General features: G+C 47.9%; 2 protein-coding genes across 6 annotated transcripts in view; one reads left to right on the top strand and one right to left on the bottom strand.

Moving 5' to 3' along the window:
• Window positions 1-1,408: 1,408 nt before the first annotated feature.
• Window positions 1,409-4,767, bottom strand: TMEM178A (transmembrane protein 178A). Its single transcript, XM_013196214.3, is given in 2 exon segments — window positions 1,409-2,872; window positions 4,123-4,767. Coding segments are annotated over 2 exon segments (321 nt in total). The 5' UTR covers window positions 4,242-4,767; the 3' UTR covers window positions 1,409-2,670.
• A 1,894-nt stretch (window positions 4,768-6,661) lies between these two features.
• Window positions 6,662-12,049, top strand: part of MAP4K3 (mitogen-activated protein kinase kinase kinase kinase 3) — an 82,678-nt gene continuing 77,290 nt past the window's right edge. For 4 of the 5 annotated variants that reach the window (XM_066995478.1, XM_066995479.1, XM_066995481.1 and 1 more), the window contains exon 1: window positions 6,663-6,893. In XM_066995478.1, the coding sequence (XP_066851579.1) occupies window positions 6,774-6,893 (120 nt within the window). In that variant the 5' untranslated portion in view covers window positions 6,663-6,773. Of the gene's footprint in view, window positions 6,894-12,049 lie in introns of all 5 variants that reach the window. The other variant, XM_066995480.1, reaches the window with a different exon arrangement.

Raw genomic sequence — 12,049 nt, forward strand, 5'->3', positions numbered from 1 at the left:
TGAGCGTGTTTCAATCGGGTGAGCTTTAGCTTTTTAGTGTGAAGACTTCTTTCTATAAAAATAATACTTTTCCGTGCTTGATAATGCTGCTTGAAGGGCACAGTGTGGCAAAAGGAAAAACTTGCAGACTGAGTGAACAATTAGAGCTGACTTCTGTCTGCAGAGAATCATATGGAAAAATTTTCCTGAAGAGGGAGAGGTCTTAATTCTTTCGGTCTATGCAAAAGGTGTTTTGGGGGTGATAGTCTAATTCAAAGCTTTCCCAGGGTTGCTGAGCTGACAGTGAAGTATTTCTGTAGAGAATTATTGTAAATTGCTTTCAGATGGTATTTTGGACAAGCACTTGCAACTTGGCAAGCTGGGATGGACTCATGCATTGTGTTCCTCTGCTGTGAGGAGTATGGAGATAGAATTAGAAGTGTCTGTCTGGGTTTTCTGTATTTTTTTTTTTCTTTTTCTTCTGGTACATTGGCTGGGAAAGGGAAAAAACTTGACTCTTCATGGTTAATTGCACTTGAGGAGAATAAATCTTACTGCTGTTGAGAGCTGCCTGTGCAGCTCGTGTCTTGTCTCAGCTCAAACCTCCCAGCCTGGCTGAATGCATGGGGTTTGGTTACCCCACGAGCAGAACTCTGCTCAACTCCTCCTCGAACGCTGTGAGGTCCCGCTTCTCAAGTTGGCTGCCACCCTTCTGGGTGGAAGTTGTGCCTTCTACCATGGCAGCCACCCCCCAGTTCAGTGTCACACATGGATGTTTGTGCTCTTCACCCAAGGTAGAAACAATTTTTTCGTTAAACCTTCTCAGTGTTATATTAGGTGCACAAACCATTTTGAGAGAGTATTTCTGCACTCATCTGCTTATGGCAAGACAAACATGCAAGCAGGTAAGATCTGGCTCTAGCAGAACCTGACAGTGTTTGCTGAGAAACTGCTCTGTGCTCAGCGGTACGGCCAGGCACAGAGATGTGGGCAAGACTACCCCCAAAGCTGCGCTTAGCGCTGATGCTGGTTTGTCTTGTCATTGCTCCTGGCATCTTGATTGCTCTCAGACCAATTTATTGATATTGTTGAGTGTTAGTCTCCTTTACATGGCTCTGTTTCTTTTCCTGATTTCCACTGACTGTTTCTGTTATCATTTAATTGATGGTTCCTGCATTAAGCTGATGATTCTCTGTTCCACCACTCTTCTCTTTCACTTCCCCTTCTTTCCTCTCCCACCCCTTCGCTCTTCAAACAACCTTTCCGTCTCTCTCTCTTTTCCCTTCTTCTCTTCCAAACCCTGTGCTTACAATATTCACCCCTATCGTTCCTTTTTGTGTTCATCTTGTATTACCCAGCCTTACTGCTTCTCTGATTGCTCAGCTCCTTCGGTAGAGTTTGCTCAGCTCCTTCAGCAGCATCTGCTCGGTTCCTGACAGCCTGTGCCCTCTGCGAGGCAGCCTGAGGGACCTTACAGGTTTCCAGCCCACTCTTTCCTGTGCCTGGCAGGTGTGAAACACCTCTTCAGCAATGAATGCGTGGATGCTATGTATCAAGGACAACGCTGTCTTTTAGGTGATGGCAGAGGACAGTAGTTTTTGGATGAGTTGTGACAGATGCATCAACGTAGCACCAAAGTCCCTTAATTATGGGGACTAGCACTGTCAGCTTGAACGTTGCCTGACAGATTAGCGTGGTGATCTCATCAGTTAACTTGCATGTCACTTCTATTAAGTGCTGGAAAATGCGAGGCTGCTGCCCTTCTAGCACTCACTGCCCCTCTGTTGCTGCGAGTGGCTTCTTTGCCCAGACAGAGAGGTTCTCTGGGCTCTGACTTCCTGCTGCTTTGCTTGGTGTAAGCGCCAGGCTGTAACCCTTCTGGTTTATGAACTTTCTCTGCCTTGCAAGAGTGACCATTTCCAAGCTGTGAAACTGCAGTTGATGCAAATGATTTTGACAGAGGTGGGTATTTTACTAGATGTTGTAGCTTGACAAAGAGGCTAATGCCTCAGAAGCAGGAACGGACAGGAGTGGTTTAATCCTTCCCACAGTGTGGCTTGGGGGATCAGAATGGAAATTGTGGTTATTTACAAATTACACGGGACCTTCATGTACAAAGATTACACAAGTACATGCTGGTTTAAAAGAAAAAGGTGTGTTTGGGCCTTCAGAAGAGAAGGGGGGCACCAAAGCCTACCTTTAAAATCAAATGCAAAAGGTACTGAATCATGTCATTACACATGATGCCCTGGGGAAAGAAGTATAATTCTGTCTAGGATTCATTTGGCAACAGTGACTGTTCTTTAATTCCTTTATGTACGGATCCTTGAAAAATAGGAATAGCCCTAAATTCTTACACCAGCTTTCTTCCCCCTTTAGCCTTCTGTTGCAGATGTCTTGCTCCTCACAGATGTAGCGTGTTGAGCTGAAGCATCTGATTCTGTGCCATCTCTGTCCTCTGAGAGCTGTCTCCTTTTCAAATCTCTGCTGGGCAGCGTGGGACAACAGCTTGCTGAACCGGTAAAACGCGATGGTTGGATTTTGAAGAATCAGGCTTTTGTGCTCGGAATCCTGAATTTCGTTTTCCCTTCACTTCTGTTTCTTTTAGTAAGTCCTGAGGATGTTTTTCAGCCATCACTGGATGGTGTTGGCAGTGGGTGAGCAGTCACACAGAGGAGTCTCTGGTGTACTTCAGCTCCTGCTAATGAAAGGGTAAGCTGTGCAAAGACACCTGCCTGCGACTATAAATCCCCGACTGCACCAGGCACAAAATACAGACTAGCTGTGTCCATGTTCTGTGTCATGAGGAAGGCTACAGATGAACTTGGGGAAGTAGTTCAGGTCATACGCAACGCTGGCTGCGTAAGGGCACAGAGATACAGTGCAAAATATGCTTGCAAATGAAATAATTGTATTGGTGTTTTGGGATGTAGCATAACGTGAATAACAAATTAAATGTTAAGCCTTACTAATCAAATAACTTGCACCCAGCTTTGTTGATATAAGTTATCTCGGGTAGCACACAGGTTATAATTGCTCTTATTCATGGAGTTACAATGTGTTACCCAATTACGCAAGACGAAGCTGTAGCTCTGTGGCTGTGAGTTATAATCTGTTAACTTGGTTTCTACTTTTAAGACTGAGGGAGTCTCCTCTGTGACTTCAGTCAAGCCTGGCCTTACAAACCAGGCAAAGTAGCCAAAGCTTCCATCTGTGATCAAACCTGATCCAAGTGGCAAAATCGGATCGAGCAAGCTGGAGCTGTAATGTGGAATCCCCTCTGCAGGAGCAGAGCCTGCTGCATGCCTCAGGGGAGCCAGGAAAAATTGTTTTGCATGTGCTGCACATAATCTGATCTGAAGGTTATAGAGCAGGTAATCTACCTTTGTGGGTGGCCCTCGGCAGCCTCCCACGGTGTAACTCTGCAGAGAACCACTGGGGCTAAGTCAGTCCCCAGCTGTCTGCAGGCACCCGTCTCCCTGCCTTGGGTTTCTGTCGGGTCACTCTTCATTAGGCATTTTTCATTAGGCTATGTTTTTCATTAGGCAGCTACATTAGCCATGCACAATGAGCCTTTCCTCAGGCCTGTGCTTTCCAAACTCAAAAAAAAAAAGTATGCTGTGCATTACAACTACTCAAACCAAAGTATTTCCTTTGGTATGAGGGAAAGCATTGTGCATAGTGTTGTGAGTCGGGATGGTTAAAACTTGCGTTGGTTTCTTGTTGGGGGATTTTACCTTTCCCTCTTTAAACAACCTTTAACTTTACAACTAAGATTTTTTTGTGAAAGTCTTCCCCTTTCCTATTTCAGCATTAAGTATTTAGTACAACACCAAGGTCTGCAAGTTGCAGACTGTTCAGCTCTGGAGAAGAGAGATCATTTAATATGTAAAGGGGAGGGAATGGTTGTTTTACCCCCATGGTCCTGTCCTGCTGCTGCATGAGGTCTAGAACACTTTTCAGTTTTGTTCTTTTTTTTTTTTAATTACTGGTTATTCCACTTGTACAAGTAAATGACTCGCTTCACGCAAGGCACAATAACTGGAGATGAGAAGGAAAGGCGTGCTCCACTTACTGGTGTTGCACGGTGCCTACCCAAGGGAAACCTGATGAAGTCTTCACCTGTAATTAGCTCACTAGAACGAAGCATTACCATTACCTGTCATCAGGAACAGACAACCTGTGACGTGCTGGGTGAGGCTTTTCTCCCAAAAGAAGCTGACTGTGGCCACAATGCACCTGCAAAGAACAGCTGCAGCCATGCCCAGGAAACTTCTCAAGTCTGTTCCCACCAAAACTGAGAAAGAAAAGGCGTGTGTTACTGCCGACGTTCCTTCCCTCACAGGAAAAAGGGGAGGAACACTTAAAAAACAGGCACAAGCACAGCTGGCCTGTGCCAGGCAGACCCACAGTAGGAGGTAACCCCAGACCTACAAGTGCCTCTAAGTAGAAAGTGATCTCGCCATGATCAAACCAGTGAGGCTGGTGGTTTTGTAGCTGTGCTGTGAACTTCCCAGTATTACACGAGCCATTTAATCATACGGCTTTGGCCATGTAAGATTCAGGATGTGGGTGCAGCGTGGATTTATGCAGACACACCGTGATACACTTTGTTCTCTATTTCCTCCTAGAGTTAAATTTAAAGTAAGTTGGACAGACAGAAATGCTCCAGTTTCTAAATGCCTGGGAGTTTCCATTCAGACAGGTTCTGCCATAATTGTCTAGCGTGTAGCTTCTGACGTCAGCTCCTGAAACATCTGCTGCTGGATGTCCTCCAGAGACACCAGAAAGCACGTTTCCAACCCTAGGTCCGCAGACCCTTGCAGAAGCTAGGGAAAAGGCAACCAGCTTACATTCAACAAGCTTAAAAACACTTGTGTGTGGCCTACAAGTAGAAATGAGGGTGAGCACTGCTGACGGTGGGGCCCTGCTGGGACCTTGCCTCCTCAGCAAACTAGTGTCTCATTCCTGCCTTTTTCTTGTGAAGTGGAGAGCGTGGGCTGTGCTGATCACTTCTGGAGCAGATGCCATTTATTCTGCTGGATCATCTTTGTCAGGTTGATGAGGATGTTATGTAAGTGTATTGGCTGGGAGAAGTGGTACTCGATAGCAACACATCTCTGAGTGATGCCTGCTGGAGAGGAAGGTGAGCTGTTCCCAAACCAGGTAACAAAACAGCACTGGTCCCCCCTCTCCTGGTGCTCACCCTTGTTACACACCTTTGTCCTTCCCATCTCTTTGACACATGCTTACCTCTTGCCCACTCTTTCTTCTCTGTCCTGCTCATCCCAATCTCCCACATCCAGAGTCAACTAGGCCCTTGAAATAGCTTTGCTCTCTGTGCTTCCTCTGGGGCATGAAGTAGTATTTTGGATCCAAGTGGCAGATGGATGGATGGGCTGTGAGCACACACAGCCCCAGTCAGGTATCTTCTGTGGCCGCAGGGTGCTGCTGGCAGCAGGGAGGACTGATGACCCCTGGGGGCACCACAGAGATTCAACTGGGATAACTCCCAATGTAAGAGCTGTTTCCGTGTCTCCTGGTGTGTGTGAGCTTGACTGAAGCTGGTGGACATTGCAGGCAGGTTCTCCTCTTCCCTCCAGAAGCGTGCCCAGAGAAGGGCTATGAAGCTGTGGAAGAGCCTGGAGCACAAGTCCTGTGAGGAGCAGCTGAGGGAACTGGGGTTGTTTGGTCTGGAGAAGAGGAGGCTCAGGGGAGACTTTACTGACCTACCAGAGGGTAGGCAGATGGGCATGGGTCGATGGGCAGAGGCCAATGGGATGAGGTTCAACACAGCTAAGTGCCAGATCCTGTACTTTGGCCACAACAACCCCATGCAGTGCTACAGGACTGGGGGAGAGGGGCTCAAAAGCTGTGCAGAGGAAAAGGATCTGAGGGGTGGTAATCAATGCTCATATGAACATGAGCTGGCTGTGTGCCCAGGTGGCCAAGAAGGTCAACAGCACTCTGGCTTATATCAGGAATAGTGCAGCCAGCAGGTCCAGTGAGGTGATTGTCCCCCTGTACTCTGCTCTGGTGAGGCTGCACCTCAAAGACTGTGTTCAGCTTTGGCCTCTCAGTACAGGAAGGACATCGAGGCCCTGCAGTGTGTCCAGAGCAGGGCTATGGAGCTGGTGAAGGGCCTGGAACACAAGTCCTGTGAGGGGTGGCTGAGGGAACTAGGGTTGTTTGGTCTGGAGAAGAGGAGGCTTAGGGGAGGTCTTACTGCTCTCTACAGGTACCTGAAAGGACGGTGTGGGGAGCTGGGGTTGGCTTCTTCTCACAGGTAACCTGCGATAGGACTAGAGGGAAGGGCCTCGAGTTGCGCCAGGGGAGGTTCAGTTTGGAAATGAGGAGACATTTCTCCTCAGAAAGAGCAGTCAGGCACTGGGACGGGTTGCCCAGGGAGGTGGTGGAGTCACCGTCCCTGGGGGTGTTCAAGGAAAGGCTGGACGTGGTGCTTAGGGACATGGTTTAGTGGGTGACACTGGTGGCAGGGCGGTGGTTGGACCAGATGATCTGGGAGGTCTTCTCCAACCCCAACGACTCCATGACAGGGTGACAGTGCCCCCACACCGCCTCAGGCACCAACCCCCCCCTCAGTAACCCCCTTTCCCCGCGCATGCGCCTCCCGCCGGGGAGGAGCGGGGCGGGCGGGGGCTCGAGGCGGGGCGGCACGCAGGCGCGGTGTGGCGGCGCGGCGCCATGTTGCCGGAGCGGGGCAGGGGGCGGCGGTGAGCGCTGCGCGCCGGGAACCTCCCTCCGCCCTCACCCCCCCGGGGCCCCCGGGCACCATGAGCGGCGGCGGCGGTGGCGGTGGCGGCCGGGTGTGCGACCTGTCCCGGCGCAACCCCCAGGAGGACTTCGAGCTCATCCAGCGCATCGGCAGCGGCACCTACGGCGACGTCTACAAGGTAGCGGGGCGGGGGGCTCCGCGCTGCCGCCCCCCGGGGTGCGAGCGGCGGGGTCGCCCCTTTAAAGTCCGTGTTATTTTGGGGGGGGGGGGGGGGGGCGTTGGCGAGTGTTGTCCTGTTCTCTGTCACCATCCCAGTCCCCTCAGGAGGGTCCCCGAGGCAGCCCCCCCCCCAGCCCCTTTCTCCCGGGAGACTGGGAGACGTGTACCCAAAAACGAGCAGGGCCGTGCATCCCCGCTGTCACGCTAATCCTTTATTTTACCTCGAAATGCCGCTTGTTCCCGCTTGTACCCCTACAGAAGGTGAGGCTGGACAACCTGTGGTGTCAGGGAAGGCATTGCTGAGGCTGCCTGGCATCAGCTCCCTCCATAACCCTGATCTCACAAACGTCGGAAAAGCAGAGCTAAAGCAAAGCACCCCAACACAACTTCGTCTTTCTTATTTTCCTCATATTCCTTGGTTTCCACTCAGCGGTGGTGTACCTTGGGTGAACTCTCGGCGGAGAGGATGCAGCTCCCTTGGGTGCCGGTGGTTACCTCGGGTGGCAGGGCGGAGGGGAGGACTGAGGTTCGTCGCCTGTGCAATCCCTTGGAAGCCTTGCTTCAACCGGGTGCTTCCCCAGTGTCTCTTGGTCGGGTTTTGTAATCCCAGTTTGTTTGCTTAAGGAAATGGGTATGCATAGGCAGGACTGTGACAAAAGGTTTAGAGGTATTCCACAATTTGAGGTTCCGCTGCGTATAAAAGTAGCGCCGACGTTACCTCTGATTTGGAGTGAATGTGCCCAGAATGAAACCTTGTTTGGGCTGGGGCAATTTGGGTTTAATCTCGGCTCGCTTGAATGCTGTGTGAGTTTCAGGACCTCAATCCTCTTGTTATTGTGCCCTTTGAGCACTTACTCCCTACTTTATTAATTGCTTAACTGAAAAGATTTATTGTTTTCCTTTCCCTACCTTGCCAGCTTGCTCTGAGTATTTGTGTACGATGCTGCTGTTCTAATTATCCACGTCTGCTTGCTCCACTCTCCGGCTCTTGTTTTTCTGCAAGCTGTTGTCTCGATGCACTCAGCTTTCTTGCGGTTTAAAACTGGCCTGTTGACTCTGTGCTGTCTTATTGATCGCATCTTTTCAGTGCTCTGCATGTGACTTTGATGGATGCGAGTTAACTGTCGTCCGTGATTACAGCTTAATTTTAAGGATGTTACTTCTAACCACAGACTGAATATCTCCATTTGCGGTACCAGTATACATACCAAACCTGTTAATTTCCAATGCAATTGACAAGGTTTTCTCAGTGATTATCGTACTTACCTTGCTGTCACCTTCAGTTCACCGCTCGTTTGGCATTTATAACTTCTTGTTGGGGGCACAGAACATACAGCTCACGGCTGCATGTGGCAGCTGAGATGGAGGGAAATATATCGGAACAAGGATATGCTAGGCCAGCATTATAGTTATTTACTTCTTGATGAGAGAAGCCCTTCCTAGCTTTCTGATCAGGTTGTGGGCAGCGTAGGGAAAATGGGATGTGCTTTTCTCCTGGATGAATTACTGTGTGTTTCGTTTTGAGGCAAGGTGTTGCCCAAGGTGCCTTCAAAGAGGAGCGTGGAATTAGCCTGAAAATAATAATGCAAGCTGGTTGCTGGTAATGTCACAAAGAGGAAGTAATACAGCCGTATGTGTCATCTGCATGTGAGCATACTCGGGCTTTATCCTAAATTTGTGAGGAGTTTAATAAAGCCTTTTTGATTTGCTTCATCCTATCTTCCATAGCTGAATTTAGTGGCTGATGAAATAATTGGTTGAAGCGGAGATTAGCCATGTGAACGTGGCACTCATCGGTGGTGGGATTTCAGCAGGTCTGATCCAAGTACTGGACGTACTCTGGCAGCTTCAAACTATTCTTTGTAACTTGTGGTTTTGCCCCCTTAGCAGGGAGAGAGAGCCTTGTAGGGAGGCATTTCTGCTGTTGGTAGGTAGGGATTATTGCCTTAGTAAGATGACAATCTTGTTATGTTGACATTCTTACTAAATGCTGACCTTTCTGTAACCTGCTTTCCTGGCAAAGTTCGGAGGAGCTGAAAGCTGAGCAGACTGGCATCTACTTCCTTGATCCTTTTTCGTTGAACTGAGCTACAGCAGTGCGTGGGCCTGCTATTATCTAGGTGAAACGCTTGATCTGCTGAAAAAATAACAAAACAGGTAGAGTATCTACTCCGAGGGTTTCAGATTTTAAACTCAGAGTGGGTGGTGTGGACTGAACTAAGGAAATTCAGTGGGAACGAGGATGTGTCGGGTTGTTACCGCCCCACTGGTGTGAGTCCTGCTGTTTGGGTGGTACCTGGAAACGTGCTAGTGCACGGCAAGTAGTAGATTTTTGACTTAAAACAGTGCTTTATAATTATCTGCCCTCTCACCGAAGTTCAGGTTTCCAAGAGGACTTGGAGAAGGTGACAGTGAGTTCATAGTAAGAAAAGTAACGGGGAGCTTTTTTGCGTGGTTAGTTCTTTATCAGATATGCATAGTCAACAATCTCTCTTCTAACCAACTCAAATTCATTGCGGGAGATGAAGTTTTACCTAGATTCCTGAATTATTAGTGTATCGCAGGCATGTAAGCACTGGACACAAGACTTTCTCAGTGAGGGTCCGGAATAGATCTAGAAGATTTTCTTTTTCGAAGTTTTCAGTGAAGATAGGTTACCATGACAGACAGGTAAAACGCTAACGTTACAAAGCTCTCATTAGGTGTCTAAGTAAAACATACGACTTAAAATCTGTTCTCTTGTCAACAGCTGTCTCCTGTCAGGATTGGTAAAAGAAGTCAATGGTGAAATCAAGTTAATACCTTGGAGTTGGTGCATTTGTAACATAGCATAGATGATCTGCTAATAGAGCTTTCTTGGAGCTGAGTAGTCTTTAGTTTTGCATATCACATTTTCACTTCTGGTTTTGTTTCCTATGCCTCAATAAACTCCCTTGTCAAGTAATTTAGCTTCCTATGAAATATGGCTTAGAGACTGGCAGCATAATTACTTTTCTGATTGCAGGTACGCGTCAGCAAAATTCTTGATTTTCATCTTCTGTTTCTGATGAATTTTCTCATCTGAAGTGAGACCTGCAAGAAGGGGTGAAAACTTGTTCTGGTGCCATACCAGTCATTTCTGCCTTCTGCGTTTGTTTTTCACTGTTAAGTACTGTTCCATTGCGTGGCATGGTCAGCACAATGTAAAAGAGGAGTTAGGCTTTTTCGGTTGTGAAAAAAATGCTATCCGACCCTGCTCAGTTGGAGGAAATATTTCTGGTATTGAATGAAGCAGTTGCGTAATTACTCTTTTATTTCATCTCTGATTTAGAAAGATTTTTATGTCTTGATATGAAAGTGCCAGTTTAATCACCCCTGTACCCAAGCCCTCTGTAGTTTATGATATTTTTGGTCTATGAGTGCTGTGTGCAGTGTTGGCCATGTTAATAATTTAAATGACTGTGCTGTAATTTGCTGATTTGCTCCTACCCTAACACCTTCGTGTTTGGTGGTAATTGCGTATTGATTTGAAGTGTATTCCGAGGCAATTGTAGGACCATTTCATTTGTTTATATCATTCATTTTTATCACAGCGTATCTTAAAAAAACAAACAAACAAACAAAATTGCTTCATTTGCCGTCTTACAGGTCATTCATCTCATGTCGGTAGACCTTTCCACAGTTTTTCAGCATCTTATGAAACGAAAGGCCCTTCTTTCCCCTTTACTGAAGCTCATGTAGCCTCATATGAGGCTCAGTGAGGCTGCTGTTTCTGCAAAGGTATCGGTTGTATCACGGCTGTGTTACTTCAGCTATTTGCATTATTTCTGGTTTCAACGAGTTGGCAGATGAAGGCGCAGAACTTTGTAGCGTTCGCTCTGTTTGACGTCTCATTTTAAATTGAGCCTGATTTTCTGTTCTCCGGTCCTTTGGCCTGGGTGTTTGTAGCGAGAGAAGTCGTGTATTTACCAGCTCGGCTATTGCACACTGAAACTCTCAGATTCTGTGAGTGTCTCTAGGAAATGCCTGAAGACTCTTTCTCTTTTCTGTTATCAACTGTGTTTCAGAGTCTCTGGTTTCTGATAGCTCCTCTGTGGTGCTTGAAGGGAGTATGTCCGCGCTAGATTAACCTGAAGAGCCTTCCATTTTGCAGAGTCACACGCACAATTCCTTTCTCTCACGTGGGTGAGCGCCCTTGCTTCTCTTGCCCGGGGTGATGCAGTAAGCTATCAATTCTTGTACGTTTTCTCTCCTGAAATATTTAAACTGTGACTTTTAGTTGTGTGCTTTTGGATCCACATTTTAGCCTTCCTTTCTTCCTATGTACCTTGCAGCTGTTCAAGCTCCTTTTGACTTTGCTAGGAGTACATCTCTGTTTGGAAGGATCTCTGTTTCAGCTTTAGTAGCCTTTCGAAGCTTGTCAGGCAGGCAGAGAGGGTGGATGTCCTCCCAGCCATTTTTTTTACTGCATTGAGTACTATTGGGTTTGATTTCTGTGGCAGTGCTTTCCTTAACCAAGGAGCGCCCTGCTTAGGGATTTTGTTTGCTTTAGTTTAGGATCTCTTTGCTTAACAACATCACTTTCATCAGAGCATTGCTTTCTAAAACTGTAGCTCAGGCTTTGGTGTCGTGCCTCCTACCAGGATGTGGAACATTGTTTATTTTTATCGTAACTCTTAGCAGTTCAGTTTGGGTTAATTACAGCTGTGACTTCGTAAGATGGGCTGACCCGATGTAACAGCTTACGTTTTCCCAGGAGCTGGGGGATTTCCCTTCCCTATTCCCAGCTCTAGTCTCCGCTCCCACAACTTATCTTGCGCTGGAGCTCAGCGTGCCGCCTGAGCCGCTGCGATGAGCTAACCTGGCAGAAAAGCAACCAAAAAAAGAAAAGCAGGCAGGTAGGCTGCTGCTGGCTGAGAGCTGAATCAGCTCCTGGGACCGTGGCTGCAGGCAGCGGGGTCGGGGAGCTGTGAGGGTGCGCTGTCCTGGGGAGCGGGGCCAGCCTGGGTCCTTCGGTGCTGTGCCCGAGTTACCCCGTGGCATAGAGACTTGTTCACAAACTGCTTGTCCGCGTCTTGTTCGGCAATCCTCACGTGAAGGAGTCAGAAGGAGAAGCACCCTGTTGTTGCTGTCTCA

Source organism: Anser cygnoides, chromosome 3, assembly GCF_040182565.1.
Source record: "Anser cygnoides isolate HZ-2024a breed goose chromosome 3, Taihu_goose_T2T_genome, whole genome shotgun sequence".
Classification (NCBI taxonomy): domain Eukaryota; kingdom Metazoa; phylum Chordata; class Aves; order Anseriformes; family Anatidae; genus Anser; species Anser cygnoides.